This window comes from Grammomys surdaster, unplaced genomic scaffold (genome assembly GCF_004785775.1).
Source record: "Grammomys surdaster isolate TR1022 unplaced genomic scaffold, NIH_TR_1.0 126531, whole genome shotgun sequence".
NCBI classification, from domain to species: domain Eukaryota; kingdom Metazoa; phylum Chordata; class Mammalia; order Rodentia; family Muridae; genus Grammomys; species Grammomys surdaster.
This window is the reverse complement of record NW_021621323.1, coordinates 4,052,578-4,072,236: the sequence shown is the minus strand read 5'-3', so window position 1 is coordinate 4,072,236 and position 19,659 is coordinate 4,052,578. Positions and strand designations below refer to the sequence as shown.

At 42.3% G+C, this 19,659-nt stretch overlaps 1 protein-coding gene across 1 annotated transcript in view; it reads right to left on the bottom strand.

Annotated features, from left to right (window-relative positions):
• CUNH4orf17 (chromosome unknown C4orf17 homolog) overlaps window positions 1-19,353 on the bottom strand; it is a 26,519-nt gene extending 7,166 nt beyond the window's left edge. Inside the window, exons 1-4 of the mRNA XM_028760508.1 lie at window positions 19,251-19,353; window positions 13,431-13,520; window positions 8,433-8,639; window positions 4,175-4,239 (exon numbers count right to left, since the gene is read on the bottom strand). Coding sequence (XP_028616341.1) covers window positions 4,175-4,239; window positions 8,433-8,639; window positions 13,431-13,503 — 345 coding nt within the window. The 5' untranslated portion in view covers window positions 13,504-13,520; window positions 19,251-19,353. The remainder of the gene's footprint in view (window positions 1-4,174; window positions 4,240-8,432; window positions 8,640-13,430; window positions 13,521-19,250) is intronic.
• Between the last annotated feature and the right edge of the window lie 306 nt (window positions 19,354-19,659).

Genomic DNA, 19,659 nt, shown 5'->3' with positions numbered 1-19,659 from the left:
TCTCTCTCTCTCTCTCTCTCTCTCTCTCTCTCTCTCTCTCTCTCTCTCTGTGTGTGTGTGTGTGTGTGTGTGTGTATTTGAGTTTGCTTGCATAGGAATATGGCATGGTACATGTGTGGTCGCAGGACAACTTGAAGGATGCAGTTCTTGCCGTATACCCCAAAAGTTCTGGGTTTCTACCACAGGTCATCAGGATTGGGAGCAAGTGCCTTTATACATGCCAGAGAAACATTTTTCTTTAGGAAGAGAACCACAAAAGCAAAACAATGTTACTAATTTAAGTGTTAATAATTAAAGTGCCCTTTAAACTCTACCAAACATGTGTGTTTGGAGACAAAGCACATGGAGACATATCATTAACTTTGGTTGAAATCATTTAAAGCTCTTAATGAGACTCAGGATAATAATTTAACTGTCGTGTGTGAATTTGTTCATTGTTTTTCAGGCAGCAATGAACCCTACCCCAGTGAGATATGGTTTGAGTTGGGAAGATTTCTTTTATCACCAGGAAAGCAAGAAGATCCGTGTTCTGTCTATGAAGAGACTTTACTATGTGAACTGTGCATCCTCGCTCTGCTAACTGCTGGAGACTTAGAATTAGGAACTAATTTTCTTCTCTTTATTAGTGGAATAAGCAATAGAAATGCCTGGGGTGGGATGGGCTAGAAATACAGCCTGCAGTTTAAGCAATGGTAACAACACATGATGAGGACTTTATGTCTAAAATAGATACACAAAGTCTTGGCTCTCTGTGTCTGTTCCGGGGAAGGCTTTGCAACCACCTTCTGCTGTGGCTGATATTGACCAGCACACCGAGTATGATGGTCTGTAAATGCTTGATCCAGGAAGTGGCACTATTAGGAGGTGTCGCCTTGCGGGAGTAGGTGTGTCACTGTGGGTGTGGGCTTTAGTACCCTGGTCCTATCTGCCTGGAAACCAGTCTTCTAGCAGCCTTCAGATGAACATGTAGAACTCTCAGCTCCTCCTGCACCATGCCTGCCTGGATGTTGTCATGCTCCTGCCTTGATGATACTGGACTGAACCTCTGAACCTGTAAGCCAGCCCCAATTAAATGTTGTCCTTATAAGAGTTGCCTTGGTCATGGTGTCTGTTCACAGCAGTCAAACCCTAACTAAGACACCAAGCTAATGAGGAAATGAGTCAACCTGGGCTTGAGATGACCAGAATGATAAAAAACGAGTTTAACTGCTGGCAGCCATACGAGGAAAGCTGCACCACATGTAGACTCTCACTGAACACTTCTCTCACACACACACTTAACTGGGACGGAGAGTGAAACACACTTTGCTTCTACTCCCCCATGGAACATAACTGAAATGCTCAGAGTTTTAACAAATAAGTTGAAGAGTCAGATTGTATAAGACAACAAAGGTTTCACAGGTTTAAAGTAAAAGGACAGTAAGGAGCCAGTTCGTTAGATGAACCAGACATTTTTGCCTTGAGATCATTGTATGATAATGAAAAATAAGAACTTTTCTTTTGCTGGGCGGTGGTGGCGCACGTCTTTAATCCCAGCACTTGGGAGGCAGAGGCAGGTGGATTTCTGAGTTCGAGGCCAGCCTGGTCTACAGAGTGAGTTCCAGGACAGCCAGGGCTACACAGAGAAACCCTGTCTCGAAAAACCAAAAGAACTTTTCTTTTTAATATCCTGAAATTGTCTGAAAGACAGATCTCAAAGCTCAGGGCCCAAAAAGGACCACCCAAGGATGGCATCTCCAGATGACGGTGGCCCAGTCATGCAACAGTCTCTGAATAGGATCAACAAGATATAAAAAGGCGGAGACATTGGTGATAACTGATGAAAATGTAACATTTATTCTTGGGGAAGATGAGTAGAACTTGTAAGCCTGGAGGCAAACACATTGTTCCGACTAGCTTTATGTCAATTGGAATCAAACTATAATTATCTGAAAGGAAGGAATATCAATTGAGAAAATGTCTCTGCAAAATCCAGCTGTAAGGCATTTTCTTAATAAATGATTGATGGGGAAGGCCCAGTGCATTGTGGGTAGTACCATCCCTAGGCTAGTAATCATGGGTTCTATAAGAAAGCAGGCTGAGCAAGCCATGAGAGGCAAGCCAGTAAGCAGCACCCCTCTGTGGCTTCTGTATTAGTGCCTGCCTTCAGGTTCCTGCCGTCACTGCTTTTGATGATGAGCTGTTTGTCATATGGAACTGTGAGTGAAATAAACCCTTTCCTCCCCATGTTGTTTTGTGCATGATGTTTCATCACGGCTGTGATGATCCTAACCAGGACATACATCAAGGGAGAAAAGGCACAAAGTGGTAATATTAGGGACCAGAAGACAAACGATTGTGCAGATGTAAAATCATGAAAAAATATATTTCGTGAACAAATGTATCAGTAAATCCTAGAAGTTAAATGAAATAGACAAATTCCTTGAAAAAAAAATGCAAGTTGCCTAAGCTTACTAAAAACAGCATGAAAAGCAAACCTCTAGCTACGAAACAAAAGAAACCGAATTTTCAGTTTAAAACTTTTGACTAGATGGAAACTTCAAGCCTAGCTAGCTTTACTGGAGGATTATAGCCATCAACTCAAATCATTCAGAAGATTAAAGAGAGCCTCCCAACTTATTATACTGTGCCTACCTTGTCCTGAGAGCAAACCAGAAAAAGACATTATAAGAAAACTACAATTTTTCACAAACAAGGACATAAGAACATTAAGCAGTATTTTATAAACTGTAATACTGAAAATAACAATACACTGTACTAAATCAACTCTTTAACCCAGAATGCAAGGATGGTTTAATATTGGAAAACTGGCCTGTGTAATGCACTATATTCATAACCTAGTATCTCGGAAGCAGAAAAATTGGTTGACAAAATTCATCCCCCATGTCTGATCAAGTGTGTAAATGAGAAGGAGCTGCCTGGTGGGCATCTGAGCAGGCAGAACCGACACTGCCTTTCAAAATAGAAGTCTGGGGGACAAGTGTAAGATGAGGATGTCGGCCTCTGTTGTTTCTATGTAACATGCACCAGGGGCTCAACCATCACAGTAAAGCACAACAGAGATGTGCAGCATGCACATTTGAAAATATTATAAAAAATTAGAAATTTAGGCCTACCAAAAATAATAATTTTTGGAGGAGACATTGAAACAGAAAGGCAAGATTTAAAGAAAACATCTGCAAAATACACGTGGGGAAGGACTTAGGTGGCTATGTAGGAAGCGTTCATATCACACTTACAGAAAGGCCAACAACCCAATTTTAAAGACAGGCAGAAGATTTGATCATGTGCCATAAAAGGTCACATAAATGACAGGGAAGGAGAGGAAAGCTCTCGTCTTCATCATCTGAGAGAAAAATCAAAGCTAAAACCACAAAAGTAACACACCCCAGTCCCTGGATTAGCAGGCTTGGCTTTTGGGTTTGGTTTTAAGGTAGCAGCCATACTTCAGCCTCCTCGTGCTAGGATGGCATACTGCAAGTACACTTCACTTCCATTAGCTAAAAACTAAAACCGATCAGACTACACTTAAGGAGGCAGTGGAGGAAAGGAAACTCTGGACATGCTAAGGGAACAGAAGTCGGAAAACAACTTGGCCTGAAAACACGGTAAGTGTACCTGCAGGTATTGACTGGGAGGGGAGCCAGGATGAAAACATATAAAGACTGTGTGTGGGCTCACCATAGCTTGGTAGAAAGATGGACATGACCCAATGCCCTTCAACAGGTGACTTCAACCCAAGAGGCAACCAAGTCCCTTGGCATTAAGAATCAACATAGCAACTTCAATTGATCTTAGAAGAATCTTGCTGAGCGAAACCTCATCTTGAAAGAGAACTTGCATGTGGTCTCACTTACATAAAAATTAAGAGTCTGCATCACCTTTAGTGGCAGAACAGCGTTTCTCTTTGGGGGTGCTCACGAGGAACCGCATAGAGCTCCTGTTCTGAGTGCTGCTCCTGTTCTGGGTGCTGTTTCCCTGGGGGTGGTGCATGTGTATCTGTCACTGTGCATCAACTTGTGTATTTGGGATGTCAACATTTGATATCTCATTAGCTATACTTTAACAGAGCTGTAAAATGGTGTGAGAGCACCTGTGACAAGCACTGTGAGGAAGACCCAGTGCCAGAAGTCACAGAAGCTGCAAAGCTCGCTGCAGGCAGCCAGTTCTTTACCTTATTTTTCACCAAGGGTTTCTCTCTGGAAGTTTTGGAACACTGACTGAATTTTCTACGTGGCTCTGAAAGAAATTGGGAAAATATATTTAAATTAAGTTAAACGGTTTCGTACATGCTTTATGTATTTGTTGCTGAGATAGCCTAGTCTATCTAAACTTAAATTAAGGTCAGCCCTGACCTATGTGTGCTTGTGAGGAAACTTGTGATGTAAATCTGTGTATAATAACGTTACACAAGTTCATTTATGTTTCCAAAAAAAAAGACACTGATTCTATTCCCAGCATAAGATGAAGACAGACCGCAAACTAACCAACCTACCTTCCTTCCTTCCTTCCTTCCTTCCTTCCTTCCTTCCTTCCTTCCTTCCTCCCTTCCTCCCTCCCTCCCTCCCTCCCTCCCTCCCTCCCTTCCTCCCTCCCTTCCTCCATTTTTCCCCCCTGTCCTATCTCGTTCTCGTTCTCACACCACAACCCAGGCTGACCTGGGAACCTCCTGACTCAGCTTCCCAAGTGACTAGAACTGCAGGTCTCTTCCAGCCCTGGCTACTCCAGGATTTCTTGATTCAGTTAAACTGACTGTAAAGCAGAGACTTACCGCATGTTTCTTATGCATGTCCCTGTCACTCCTGCTTCATAGACAATGTGTATGTTTTTTGTTTGCCCCAAAGACAGAAGATTTGCCCTGCACTATAGTTGCTTTCTTTATTTGTCTCTCTTCTTCCAACCCTATCGCTCACCTGTGAGTGATCTAACTAAATCACCCACAGCTTTGCTTGGCCTCCTTTCTACTGACCGAAGATAATGTCTCTTCTGAGCAAAGCCATAGTTACGCACCATTTTTTCAAAGTAAACTTTTTGTGAACAATTCCCATAGTAACTAAATTCATCAGTTCTGTCTGAAGAAAGATTGTTACCTTCTGGTAACAGCAGTGTTCTGGTTGGTGACTATGTTCAGCTAATGCCCCCTTGCTGGAAACAAACTACTTGGTTTTAAGACAAAATTTAAGTAATATAAGGAACTGAACATGTGTAATTACATTGGAAGGACTGCGGAAGGACCTTGTCTTGAGATCTAAAAATCAGATTGACAGCCCAACCAACCTAGAATCACCTAGGAAGTCTCAGTAAGGAATTTTCTAGAGCAGGTTGACTTGTGAGCATGCCTATGAGGCATTGTCTTAACGATGTAAAATGACCAAGCCTGAAAGGGGGCAGAACCATTCCCTGGTTTGGTCACTGAACTCAATCATATTAAGAAGGCTAACTGATTTATTTCTATTCCAACGATCAACCTGTCTGTCTCCGTACCAATACCATGCAGTTTTTATCACTACTGCTCTGTAGTACAGCTTGAGGTCAGGGACAGTGATTTCTCCCCAGAAATTCTTTTATTGTTAAGAATTGTGTTTCTCTATCCTGGGATTTTTGTTTTTCCATATGAAATTGATAATTGCTTTTTCCATGTCTGTGAAGAATTTTGTTGGAATTTTGGCGGGGAATTGCATTGAATCTGTAGATTGCTTTTGGTAGGATGGCCATTTTTGCTATGTTAATCCTACCAATCCATGAGCATGGGAGATCTCTCCATTTTCTGAGGTCTTCTTCAATTTCTTTTTTTTTAGAGACTTGAAGGTCTTGTCATACAGATCTTTTACTTGTTTGGTTAGAGTTACTGCAAGATATTTTATATTATTTGTGACTATTATGAAGGGTGTTGTTTTCCTATTTTCTTTCATTTGTATAAAGGAAGGCTACTGATATGTTTGAGTTAATTTTATATCCAGCCACTTTGCTGAAGTTGCTTATCAGCTCTCTGGTAGGATTTTTAGGGTTGCTTATGTATACTATCATCAGCAAACACGTACCATCAGCAAATAGTGATACCTTGACTTCTTTGCCAATTTCTGTCTCCTTGATCTCCTTTTGTTGTATTATTGCTCTAGCTAGAACTTTAAGTACTATACTGAATAGATACTGGGAGAGTGGGAGGCCACAAGCAGAAGGACCCAAGTGAGCATGCTTCAATCCCACTTGGGAGGGAGAAGAAACCAATCATGGGAGGCAGAGGGAGAAAGGGACCTGGGTAGGAGAGGAGAAGCAGAGAGGAAAAGGAGAACATGATCAGGTATGCATGGTAGGATGGGTGGGGGTGGGGGAGACAGGAGAGAAGCCCTGAGGGCCAGCAGAATGAATAGAAATATGCAACCTCAGGGAGTGAGAGGTGGAGGGACTCTGTAGAAAGTACCAAAGACATGGGAGGTGAAAGACTCTCAGGACTCAAAGGGAGATACCTTATATGAAATTCCCAACAGTGAGGAGAGTTAACTCATAGAGTCCACCTCCAGTAGAAAGACTGGGCATCAACTGGAGAGATGGGATTGCCATCCCACAGTCAGAAACTCTGACCCCAAATTGTTCCTGTCTAAAAGAACTGAAGAGACAAAATTGGAGAAGAGACTGAGGGAAAGGTAGTCCAGTGACTTGGGATCCATCTCAAGGGAAGGTTCCAAGGCCTGACACTATTACTGATGCTATGGTGTGCTTACAAACAGGAGCCTAGCATGGCTGTCAATGAGAGGCTCAACAAGCAGCTGACTGTGACGGACACAGATACTTACACCCAACCAATGAACTGAAGTCAGGGACCCCTATGGTTGAATTATGGAAAGGCTGGAAGAAGCTGAGGAGGAGGGTGACCCTATAGGAAGACCATCAGCAGTCTCAACTAACCCAGACTCTGAGATCTCTGAGACACTGAGCCACCAACCAGGCAACATACACAAGCTGGTCTGAGCCCTTTGACATACACAACAGAGGACTGCCTGGACTGGCCTCAGTGGGAGAAGATGTACCTAATCCTCAGGAAACTTGAGGCCCAAGGGAATGGGGAGGCCTGGAAGGACATAGTGGACATTCTCTTGGACACAGGGGGAGGAGGAATGGGATGAGGAACTGTGGGAGCTGCAGACCAGGAGGGGGCAATGACTGGACTGTAAAAAATAAAATAAAAGTGATAATAATTAAAAAAAAAAAGGCTAGCTAACTGTTGCCATGGTAAAACTGACTGTGTTAAAGGTCAGAGAGGTGGTGGCTGGGTGGCAGAGCCCTTGATTCTCTTGCAGAGGACCTGGGTTCAGTTCCAGTGTGCAGTGGTGGCTCATAACTCTGTAATTCCAGTTCCAGGGGATTTGATGCCCTCTTCTGACCCACTTCTGGACCTGGCACATGTGCATGCAGGCAAAGTGTTCATACATATAAAACAAAATCAATCCAAAACCAAAAGTTTAGACTGAGCATGTTGCTGATATACTTAAAAGAACTAAAAGAACGTGGAAGCTTCTGATATGTTGATCAGGGAAAGCCATTGCATGCTGGGAACAGCGTGATGGGCCAATCTAGCGGGAGCTTGGAAGACAGGAAGCATCTACTAATTTAACAATTTACCAAAGACCTGACAGTGCACAATGGGCCAGAGGGAAAGATAAGTGTGTCATGAGAACAAAAGGCAATGTCTTCAGGGCATGGATGTACGGAGATGAGAGTCCTGTGGGAGGCTGTATGCGGGTCTCCCTTCCTGCTGTGTTCACTGGACCCACCTTTTGTCTGTTGGGTTTTTAAATCAGTGCTGGCCACACACTTATAACTGATATCTTTGGCTAGTTATTTTTCTCGTCACACTGAACAGCTATCTTAGAGGAGAACAGACGTATTCTGGCTCATGGTTTGAGGTTATACACCCGTCCTCGTCGGAAGGCTTAACAGAGGGAGTATGCGTTAGGGGTCGAGTCGGGAAGCAGAGAAGATGGAGGACGGTGCTCAGCTGGCTTATTTCTTCTTCTCCTATTTCTATTCAGCATGGGATATCCAGTGTGTGCAATGGTGCCATCTACATTCCCCGCTTGCCCACAGTCTCCAGAAACGCCCTCCTCCACACACCCAGAGGTGTGCCTTCTAAATCCAGTTGAGAGCTGACACTTGAAATCAGACATCACACTTACTTTCTTAGAGATTGGGCACTACACTCACCAAATAGTGTTGAGTCTGGCCTGGACTCAATAATAAAAAGAATTAATAACAACAATAGTATATTGTTAACAATAATGTCTTACTAAATTGTGGTTAGAAGAATGTAAATTGTCTATAGTGAATAACCTAGCTCCTAAAGTAACTTGCTGCAGCTATTTAACCAGTCAGCTTGCTTTCCGGTCACTTGCAAGAGGCTTACGAACGCATTGCATTTGTTTATAGGGACTCACCAGAGTGAGACCTTGCAAGCACTTTGTTTGGGACTGGTGACTGTCCTCGGACACTCGGGCTCTCTGGGGATGCTGTGCTGGGTGGGTTACTGCATTTCATTAATGATGTCTCATTCCTCTCTGAAGGGCTAAACTGGTCGCAGCAATACAGCATTCTGGGAAATATGTCATCATCGTTCACAGTGCAGATTGGGATGTTGTTCAAACCTGGAAGAATAGGGGCAACCATTTATTTGTTTGCTGACAAACCTGTTAGGAACACACGCACCACACGCTGTCTCCCAACGTTCTCATGTTTTCCCCCAGCACTTCTGACTAGTCTATTAAACGTTTGTAAACTCCTTGTCAGAGCTGCGCCAGGCTGTGAGCCTCATGGTGGGGGTTTGGCCTCCTCTTTGATTTTTACTGACTGTGGTTAGTACCTACCCCAGTGCCTGGCAGGAAGCTGGGGTCTTTGATGGTTGAACGAATGGCTGCTGGCTAACACCACCAGCCATTTTATTTGGTTACGTACTTCAGACTTTACTAATAGTAACTGTCTATCTTACAGACATTATCATATGTTATTATTATGCTTTAAACACTAGAGCAGTGATTAACCCAGGCACACAGTAAAAAATTGGATGCCAAATTAAATATAGGGAAGCTAACTTACACATGTTCATTGAAACCCCTAATTTATCTTTTAATTTGTTTTTTAAAAAGAAACCATGTAGTGCATGTATTGTGTATGTTGGAGCACCTTCACAGGAGAATAGACCCTCTCTGATCCTATTGTATTTCGTTTCTTTTCTATTATTGGTCCCCCCCTTTTTTTCCACATTCACACACAAATGTGCACGCATGGTAATCTCACATCAGACAGAAATAATATGAAAAAAAATGTATATTCCATCGATTCAAGAGTTAGGAAAGAACTACTTAGAAGGTGTAAAGGAACAAATAGAACAGTGGGGTAGTGGTTTGAGAGTCCTATGAGGCAGGACGTGGCTCACAGTGTGTGGAAGGGCAGTGAACCCATCCTGCAGCTCAGGGGAGGGTTCCAGAACTGAGCTGCAGAGAGACCACGCCCACTATGGGGAGTCAGTTTTCTGCTGCAGAGGTGTAATGGCTCCCTTGTCAGAGAGCCAAGCAAAGGCTCAGTCCTCACTCCCTAGTCTCTGATTGATACTCAGTCTCTAGAGACTGTTGCTGTTGTTTCGGTTCTTTTGTTTTTTGTTTTTTGTTTTTTGTTTTTGTTTTTGTTTTTTTTGGTACAGGCTAACTGTTTCCTTAATGGATGACTATCCCTTAACAATTAGGAGGTTTAAAATGACAGAAATTATTAAGAAAATGCATACTACTTATCCTGGTTTGTTTTTCTGCTGCTGTAAATAAAACACCATAACCAAAAACTTAACCGGAAAAAGGATTTGTTTGGTGTAAAGGTCCACATCAGGGTGGATCATGAAGGGAAGTCAGAGCAGGCGCTCAAGGACGGAGCCTGGAGGCAGGAACCGAAGCAGAAGTTATCTATCCCACGGACATGAGTATCAACTGCTGATTCCTATGGCTCAAGCTAGCTCTTCTCTGTCTGGGAATTTCTTTTTGGCTGAAAGGAGCACACAACAAAACACTAACCCCCACCCCCATGCCTGGCTGATGGAACTCACAAAGAGCTGAAGTCTTTACCTGGAATTGAGAACCCTATAAAAGGGCCCCACTCTCCCTTGTAGCCTCTGTGGCACGGTTACCCTCACTTTCCTGCTTAATTCTGCCTCCTTTGTTTCTTTCGTAGATGTTGCTCCACAAAACACTTCCAAATCAAACTTCTTGACACAAATTCCCAGATTAGTATCCCCAGAGAACCTAATTTGAGAAAAACTTCTCTGGAGGAAAATATAGGGCACTATGCCAAAGCATCACATGACAGTCCAGACTGAAGATATGTGGCCTAGGAAGTCTTTTGAAGTGATGTTTAAACCAATATACGAAAGACAAGAAACAGCGATTAGTGGGGGCGTTTTCTGTCTAGAGAAAGTATGTGTGAAAAGCCAGAACTTGCAAAGGGATTGTCACATCTTCAGTGAACCCAGATACAACTACAAGGTGTGTGCACATAAGGGCGGGGAAATGTGAGGTGAATTGAGGAGACGGGAGACACACCCCAGGATTAGACACCAGCATGTAAACGCTTCTGGGGGGATTCTAGCAGGATGCCTAAATAGCCAAATTGAGACAGTAAGTACGGTTCTTGTGGTGCTCTCATGGAGAACGGGTTAGATGAGGGCAACTGATTAACTGTTCTGTTACCAGCCTCACGGCCTGCCTGACTATGCTCCTCAGTTTCGTCAAAATAAGGAGAGCGGTAACATTAGCAAATATGATTTGCAAGCGGCAGGGAGGCAGCCAGGATGCAGGGTGCTGAAGAGTGGCCCAGGGGCGAGGGTGTGAGAACCCTGAGTGCACACAGACATCTCTTCTGACTGGGATGCAATCTCAGTTTTCTTAACACGCTATGCAGCACATCGTAAGTGTACCGCGCAGCCAGTGACCGATTTCTTCCTCCCACAGGTACTCTCCTCGACAAGCCTACCTTCTGCTCCGTTTGTTGATACTCTTTCCCTTCACTTCCCACGTCATCTACGTAACCACCCGCACGGGCATTGTTGCTACCGGGCCCTGCCTGTGGACTCACACCAAGTGTTTGTTGATAAAATGAATAGATGGATATAAGACTGAATGATTAGCTCGATGATCCATATCCGTGATTTAAACACTATGTTTCTATCAATGACTCTGCAATGTGTATCCTACACTTGCAACTTCTACTTGAGACCAGTCTCAGGCTTCCACTCGGACAGACTGTTAGTGTTGGGTGCCAGGAATGCTGTCTGCCTCACTGATGGCATACGGTGTTTGACTAGAATGTGGTCTTTGTAAGATTGTTGGGTTTTGCTGATACATTTACTACATCAAGAATACAAATTAATCTGGATTGAGACACAAGCCACTGCTGAGTGAAAAAGCTCCACCATCTCCCCTTAGCACCCCTGTTTCACCAGAAGCAGCATATTTTCCTGTCACCTTACGATATAAGGTTAACCTGATGATAGCCTACCTTATGATATAAGGTTAACCTGATAACCTTAGGTAGCAAAGCGAAGAAGCACGGGTTCACATCATGTCTCCTTCATACTTTGTTCCAGCTGGTCACCATGACATTTTTTTATTCCCTGAAATCCTCTCTAGCCTCCCATTCTAGTGTTGCTTAGCTATCATTGTATGGCAGGGACATTCGTGTGGTTTGACAGGATTTGCAACCTCTAAGTCTCTTTATTTCCGGGCTCTGTTCCTTTCCACCAAGAGATGGTTCATTTTTATTATGAAAATGTTCTCACTTTTTTTTAGGAATATAACTCATTTTCATCTAGTGGGGGTCATTATACACTACTCATATATGTCTTTCTTAGTAGGACATGTCTGCCTTCTACTCAAGTTTCCGGATGTTCTTTTCCATGTTGGCACCTTTCCCTTCACCACTCATGTCCGTACACTTAACCACAACCTAGTACTATTGTTATCAGGCTTGCCTGCATTGTCACTCCAGGTCAGCGTTTGCAGAATACACTTATTGAGGAAGCAAGATGAGTCTCAGGGAAGGATAAGAGAGACTAGTGATTACCCACCAGCTGAGGTGGCGTTGGTAGGCAGTGTCCCACAGTCACCTCCTCCGGGATGAACTGGCTGGCTCACTGTATCTAGTGCCAACAGTTCTGTTTGTTTTCTATGTACTTTGTAATCTTGAAAAATCTACCTCTCAAAACCCCATTTCTCGCTACAGCCCATGTATAGGTAGAAAGCACATATGCTTTTATTCTTCAGTATAAGAGAAGATACTACCCATATCTAATTTCCAAGGGCTCGCTACTGAAGGTTAAATAAGGAAATGGGAAAGGAATGAGAGGTGGGAAGGGAGGCAGACAAAGAGGAAGGGAAGAGAGGAAGAAAGGAAGGAGAGATAAAACATATGCAAGGCCCTGGGCTCCTTCCCCACCATATGTACATACGTATGCACATAAATATCCCTCACTAGGGCGTGTGTTCAAATCCCAGTATGGATGTTGTTTGTCAATTTGACTACGTCTAGAATTTAACTAAAACTCAAAAATGGATGGGCACACCTGCGAAGATTTTTTTGTTTGTTGTCTTTGCTGTAGCTGTTTTTGCTTAGTTGGGTCATTTGAATTGTAAAGATACACTTCTAATCTGCATCTTTGAGGTAGGAAGAGGCATGTCTAATCTAGGCCATGTCTAATCTTTCTGCTGGAAGCCTCTGTAAAGGACATGGAAGAAGGAAGCTCTCCCCTTCTGCCTGCTTTGCCCTACCCTTGCTCACAAGTCCGTTTCTTCACTAGCTTTAAATCATATATTTTTTTTATGACTCTGGTGTATACTGAAGACCGGCTGAGACATCCAGCCTCATGGACTGAACACTTACTGGACCTTCCGCTGTTAGACAGCCATGGTTGGATTAGCTGGCCCATAACCTGTAAATCATTCTAATAAATTCCCTTCAGCTAGATAGATAGATAGGTAGATAGGTAGATAGATAGATAGATAGATAGATGATAGATAGATAGATAGATAGATAGATGATAGACAGATAGAAGAAGTCAGATTGGTTGATACATTGTATAAGTTCTGTTACTCTAGAGAATTCTGACTAATACAGGTATGAAAGTAGTTAAGATATTAAAATACTTTTAAGTCATTGCCATCTTGAGCTCTCTAAATGACTTCCCCAGCTCTGAGTTCCTTGGTCATTTCCCTAGGCCCCTATCCCAACACAAGCAATCTATGGACTAAAGATCTATGGGCAAATGTCTACACTACTGGCACTAGGACCTAGCAGCCAGTATCTTAGCACTTGCCTTAGCCAATGGTTAAATGTTTAAAGTAAAAGTTTTAGTTTATGCATGGAAGAGTCAAACATCTGAGCAGCTGAGGCCCCATTACCTTTGATATGGCAAACTCTTCTGGGATGAGGCGTGTGCCTGATGGCAAAGCAGCCTTCGTATCTCTCCGCCATGTGTCTGGCTTTGTACTCTGGGTGAAGAGAAGATGTTGAGGATTTAAGGATAGTAGTCATGGCCTCTTGGTTTCCTCTCTCTGCCATTGCCACAAAAGTTCTTGGGATCTAACTTGATTGGCTTCACTTATAGATGGACTAACAAAATAAACAAGTGAACAAAGACAGACAATGGGTACTTGCTTTGTTGTCAAATCAAACTTTTATAAGCATTCTAGAGCTGAACAGAACATAAGTTCCCCTGGGGGGAGAATCGTAGTCCTAATGAAAAAATGAATCTAAAATTCTATTTTTTTCATTGTGTTTAAGATCACTGTTGTCTTATGAGCAAATTATTTACATGATTAGTATTTATTTTAATGAGTTCATTTAAATTAGGCTTTAAAAATACCATATCTGCAAAAATACTTTAAGAAACTTTCATATTGTATCTGTAATAAATCTAGGTTTTCAAATTCATATCATCCTCCAAATGAATAATGGTAAACAAGAGAGTGACCTCTGACCCCACATGCTCAGCTGGTAAGCTGGATGACATTTGCTAAGTTGTTTGCAGCACTCAGTGATAGCAAATGTTCTTCTATCACTATCATCAGTCACACACCACACGTCTAAAAAAATGGGTGCAATTTTAAATGACATACTGCTCTCGAAATCTAAGACAGACATTTTTGACAGACGTTGTATATTTTCTATGTTATAAAGGAAGCCTTGTTCATCATACCAGAACTGGCAAAGAGACAGTTTTATTGTCATTTATTTTATCTGGTCAGAAGAACATGTAGGACTAAACATGTCCAAATAACAGAACTTGAATGCAGGATGTCATTGAATATGTCTAATTTATTGACATCTTTTGTTTATTCATTTATGTCATAGTAGCGGTGTGTGTGTGTGTGTGTGTGTGTGTGTGTGTGTGTAAGGTTGGGCTCGTGCATGCTGCAGTGTGCATGTGCGGGTAACAGTGGGTTCTTTCCTTCCACCATGGAACAGGGGATCCATCTCATCCAGCAAGTATTTCTACCCACTGAGTCATCTCACCAGCCTATATGGATATCTTTTTATACTATACCAATCTGTTCAAGTTTTTCAAGGTATACTTCTAGACTGCATGATGTACAAATTACCAGCCATGTTACCAGAAAACACTTTCAAGAATCTCATTTTGTGTGTATGTGTTTCAGTTAGGAAGGGAGTCTCAATTGATGGCTTTCCCATATCCAGCTGGCCTGTGGGCATGTTTGTGTGGGATTGTCACAATTGCTCACGTTGTAGAAGGCCCAGCCCTCTGTGGATGGTACCATTTCCTGGTAGGTGGTCCTAGACTGTACAAGAAAGCTGGTACACATTAGTGTTTTCAGGTTTCTATCATTGTAATAAAGCACCATGACTAAATACAGCGTGGGGAGGAAAGGGTTTATTTCAGTTTACACCGCTCAGGTCACACACATTTTAAGAGGACAGTCAGTGCAGTAACTCTAGTAGGGAAGGAAGCTGAAACAAGCCATGGAGGAGTGCTACTTATAGGCTTGGTATTCCAGGCTTACTCAGCCTGATTTTTTTATACATCCTGGGATCACCTGCCCACGGGTGATACCACCCCCCCACCTCCCAGTGACTGGGCTCTCCCACACCAATCACTTCTTAAGGAAACACCCTAGAGACTTGCCCACAGCCTGCTCTTATGGAGGTGTTTTCTCAACTGAGGTTTCTTTCTCTCAGATGATTCTAGCTTGTGTCAAGTCGACATAAAAGTAGCCAGCATAACAGGTCTGTAAGTAAGCTATTAAGCAACACCCTCCATGGCTCTGTTATGATTATTCTGCCTATGAAGTGAGTTCCATGGTTGGAGATAATGCTGTCTGGGATGGCAAGCAGGCCTGCCTCCAAGTTCCTGCTTGAGCTCCTGATCTGGCTTTCCTCAAGGACAGACTCTGAACTCAAAGCCGAAACGGATCTTTCCTTCCCTTATATTGCCTTTGGCCATGGCATTTGTTACAGCTACAGGATGAGACTAGGATGTCATTCTAAAATTATTTTAGGTTAGATAAATTATACTTAAATATTAAATTAGAAAGTATCCTTACTTAAAGATACATAAAGAGTGTACTTTGTTTTAACCCTTTAGGGTACTATCACAAGGAGGATTAATTCGAATCTCTTTGTATAGTCAAACTGTAATATTATTTTACTGATGGATTGATTTTTGAGACAGAGCCTCACTATGTAGCCCAGGCTGGCCTAGAACTCACAATCCTCTTCAGCCTTCTGAGTGCTGGGATCGTAACTGTCTACCACACCAGGCCTATAATCAAACTTTACATTCAGTCTTTCAATGTGGGTCCTCTGGTTCAAACAAGCAAATACATTCATTTTTAATCTACAGTACAGAAGAGGAATTCAAGCTTGCAGGGGTGGGTCAATAAACTAGGAATGAAAATTGGGATCAACACAGAATGGTTAATTGATTTTCTAGGTTCACATTTGTTCATCTACAATCTGTTGGAACTGACTTAAATGTCAACTAGAATATCCAGTTTTTCTCCTTGATGTATCTGCCCCACATGAGTTCTCTTAGGTCAGTTTGAAGGGACATTGTCCAGGAATTTGGGCATGACAAATAAACCAGAAAACAAAACAGCCTCCATTATTCTCATCAAAAGAACCACAGAAGGGTCTGGGACTCATCACACTCTTTCTAAAGAAATGCTGTATGCCGGCCTTGAAAAAGGTCGATCAGATGTCGTGTTCTGCGCGGTGTTTAGCAATCGAAGACCATGTGTAAAGATCCTGTTCAGATATATCATCCAAATTTTTGCAGAGTCTAAAGCTATACAAAGAATTCTTGTGCCCCACAAAATTATTTTGTTGATGTCTAACCATCGACATAATATTAGGAGATAGAGCCTTTGGAAGGTATTTAGATCATGAAGGTGGAGTCCTCAAAGACTGAGATTAGTACCCTATAGAAAAGGTTCCAGAGAGCCATCTTACCACACACATGCTGAGAAGATGCTGTCCAGAGGCCAGGAAGTTGGGTCTCACCAGCCTGAGAGTTTGCTGATGCTTTCATGTTAGACATCAGAGCCTCCAGAAGCATGAGAAAATATTTTCTGTTGTTTATAGCCTGTTCTGCTTCTGGTATTTTGTTATATTTACTTAAATGGATTAGAACCCTGTTCCCTGAAAGTCCAATAGTAATTTACATTTTTGGAAATGCAGCTGATTAATAAACTAAAGTTGTACTTTAAATTATTTTAGCATGTAAACTTAAAAAAAAACATAAACTAGAAGAAAAGCAAACCCATTGCTCCTTTGTCCTAATAACGGCCCCCACTTTTCTCCTTCAGCTCATGCTCAGGCTGACTTCACTGCTGCGAGAATCCCCGTTGCCTCCCGTGTTTATTAAACTTCTTTCTAGAGTCTGTGAATTGGTTTAGAACCATAATTTCCTTTCAAAGTTTTACTTTATAGCAGATAACAAGTCTGAATGAACTATAAAGCATAAGAAATTAAAGTATGATAATTCTCATATCTACATACATTTACAAAACAAGTTTAACATAAAAAGAACATACTTAATTTTTTATTATTTTATGCATATGGATGTTTTCCTCAAATGTATGTGTGCCCCATGTACATGCAGGGCCTTGGAGGCCAGAAGAGGGTATCAGATTCCCTGTGACTAGAATTACTGACAGTTGTAAGTGATGGCTGGGAACAGAACCTGGAAGAAGAGCCAGTGTGCTTAGCTGTCGAGCCATCACTCCAGCCCTGAGCATACATTTTAAAATAAGAGATTATTGCCAGTAGAGACCAAGAAATAAGTTTCTTAATTATTGAATAAATATATTTGTTGGAAAATGAGAAATGATATTCATTTCCAATAAAGAGACTGGGTCTTTTTTGCTGAACTCAATATTTGAGATATTTGTTAGTGCTAAACTGACTGACATACCATAGATGAATTCCATAAACAGAGTTATGACCACTTCTACACGTAAGCCAGTAACATACAGAATCTTGTGATACATAGTAGAGGGTAGCGGGAAAGAGGGGGAGAGGGGAGAGAGACAGAGAGACGAGGGTGGGGGCACACACTCGTTTCCAGTACTTCACAGGTACTCTCTGCATGCTATAGAAAACAATCCCTAGATTATTTTCCCTACGTCCGATGGTCATCCAGAAGACACGTCTGCATTACAGAAGCACCTATCTCAAATTATGGGGAAGCCACATACTAAAAACTACCAGCTCAACTGTGGCGTCAAGGACCGTGGCTTGCAAAAGGGACACCCACGGGCTGCAAGTAGTTCCAGCCAGTCCAATCAGATTAGCACAAGCAACAGAGAGTGGTCTAGAACTTAGCCTCGTTCTGCACTAATTTCTATTACAAATAAGGTCATTTGTAAACACACAAGAACTTTAGCTCTGTTTAGTTAAACGTCCCACCTCTTACTACTTATGTTATAAAACCTGCTGCTTAAGACTTCTTCACTAGGAAGCATACTCAGGAGATTTCCCCAGAGAAGATCGCTGGGTTCTGTTCGTACTCTACTCAGAGATGCTCCACTGCTGTCACGTTGAGACGGAAATGTGAAGACTGTGTACGGAATTTAATTGCACATCACATTCGTCGCTCCAAAATCTACAGCCGGGGAGATGAGCTTACGAGCGCTTGCTGCTCTTGTGGAGAACCCAGACTCATTTCCCAGGGACTATAATGGGCTCAAAACTGTCTCTAACTTCAACTCCAGGTGATTTAAAGCCTTCTGGCTTCCACAGTTCTTCAAGCACGTGATGCACACCATACATCAAAACTGTATATATATATATATATATATATATATATATATATATATATATGTATGTATGTTTCAAAGATACTTATGAAAGCAAAAATTTCCTTTCTTGTGGTCTCTCGAATCTACACGTGTATCAGTAAATTATCAAATTTTATTTAAAATAAGGGAAATACAATCCTCCAGAGAAGGATTGTAAAAAGACCCAGTTAATGTGATTTAGAAAAATGTCCTGCCCATTTACATAAAATATTAATACCTTTAAGTTCAAAACAGTGCACACATAGCACATGGGCTTACAAAGGGAAGACACCGAAAAAGGAGCAGCTGAAAGTCATGTGCGGTGGCCATCGTGTGCAGCCGTTGTTGGAAACATGAACACTGCTCTCCCACTCTTCCAGATCAGCACACCACAGCTGTCCCTGTGGCTTCTTCTCATGCAGGATGTATTGTTCTGGGAACACATTTTCTCCAAAAGGTGTCCTAACGCCCCCTTGCAGTAATCCCCATTGTCACCCCAGCCTCGACACCTTCTAACCCTTTTTCTTCTTCAAACACTCTTCGTAGCACCTGCTCCTCCCTGCTTTTGTTTTAAAACATGCCACTTCTTCATGGCTCCTTTCAATAGGATGTCATCGTCAGGCATGCCTGGATTTACCCGGGTGTTCCGTCTTCTTCCCTGCTGTGTGCACACACCTGGTATACGCGCAGCAATTGCTTTAAATGGGCTAGCAATTTCCCCCCACAGAATAAATGTCTCTATGAATAATGCAGTGCTGTTAGTACGATCCCCTCAAAATAAGTGACTAACTTTACAAGGCAGCCACCTTTTTCCTCAAAGTGTCTTACTTGGTTTTTGTATGCCTTAAAAAGCATATTTGAGACTTATGAGTAAGCATACCTAAGATGTTAGCAAATTTTTTAACGATGAATAGAAAATTATACCTGAGAACCGTTCTTAAAGCAGATAAATCAGCCGATAGGAACTCAGGTCCGCCGATGTCCTTCCAGCCTCATATTGGGTCTCGGCTGAGTTTTTGTTATTTCCTTAAATCTCCGGACTTAAGGAGATTTTATCGGTGGAAACAGCCGACTGTCTGATGCCTTCAAAAGAGCAAAGCTGTGTCCCTCCAGTTTCTCCCACTCTCACTCCAAAGAGCCCAGGTGCCTGCCTCCCTGGTTGTGAGGAGATAGTACACAGCTTAGCAACAGAATATAGCATTCCAGGAAATCTAAGTTCCAGAACTCTGTAGCAGCCATTGCTCTCAGGCCTCTAGTTCCACAGCCTCGCTAACATAGCACAGAGCATCTCTTCCCAGCTTCAGGCGTATGGTGGACGTGCTGCAGATCTAAA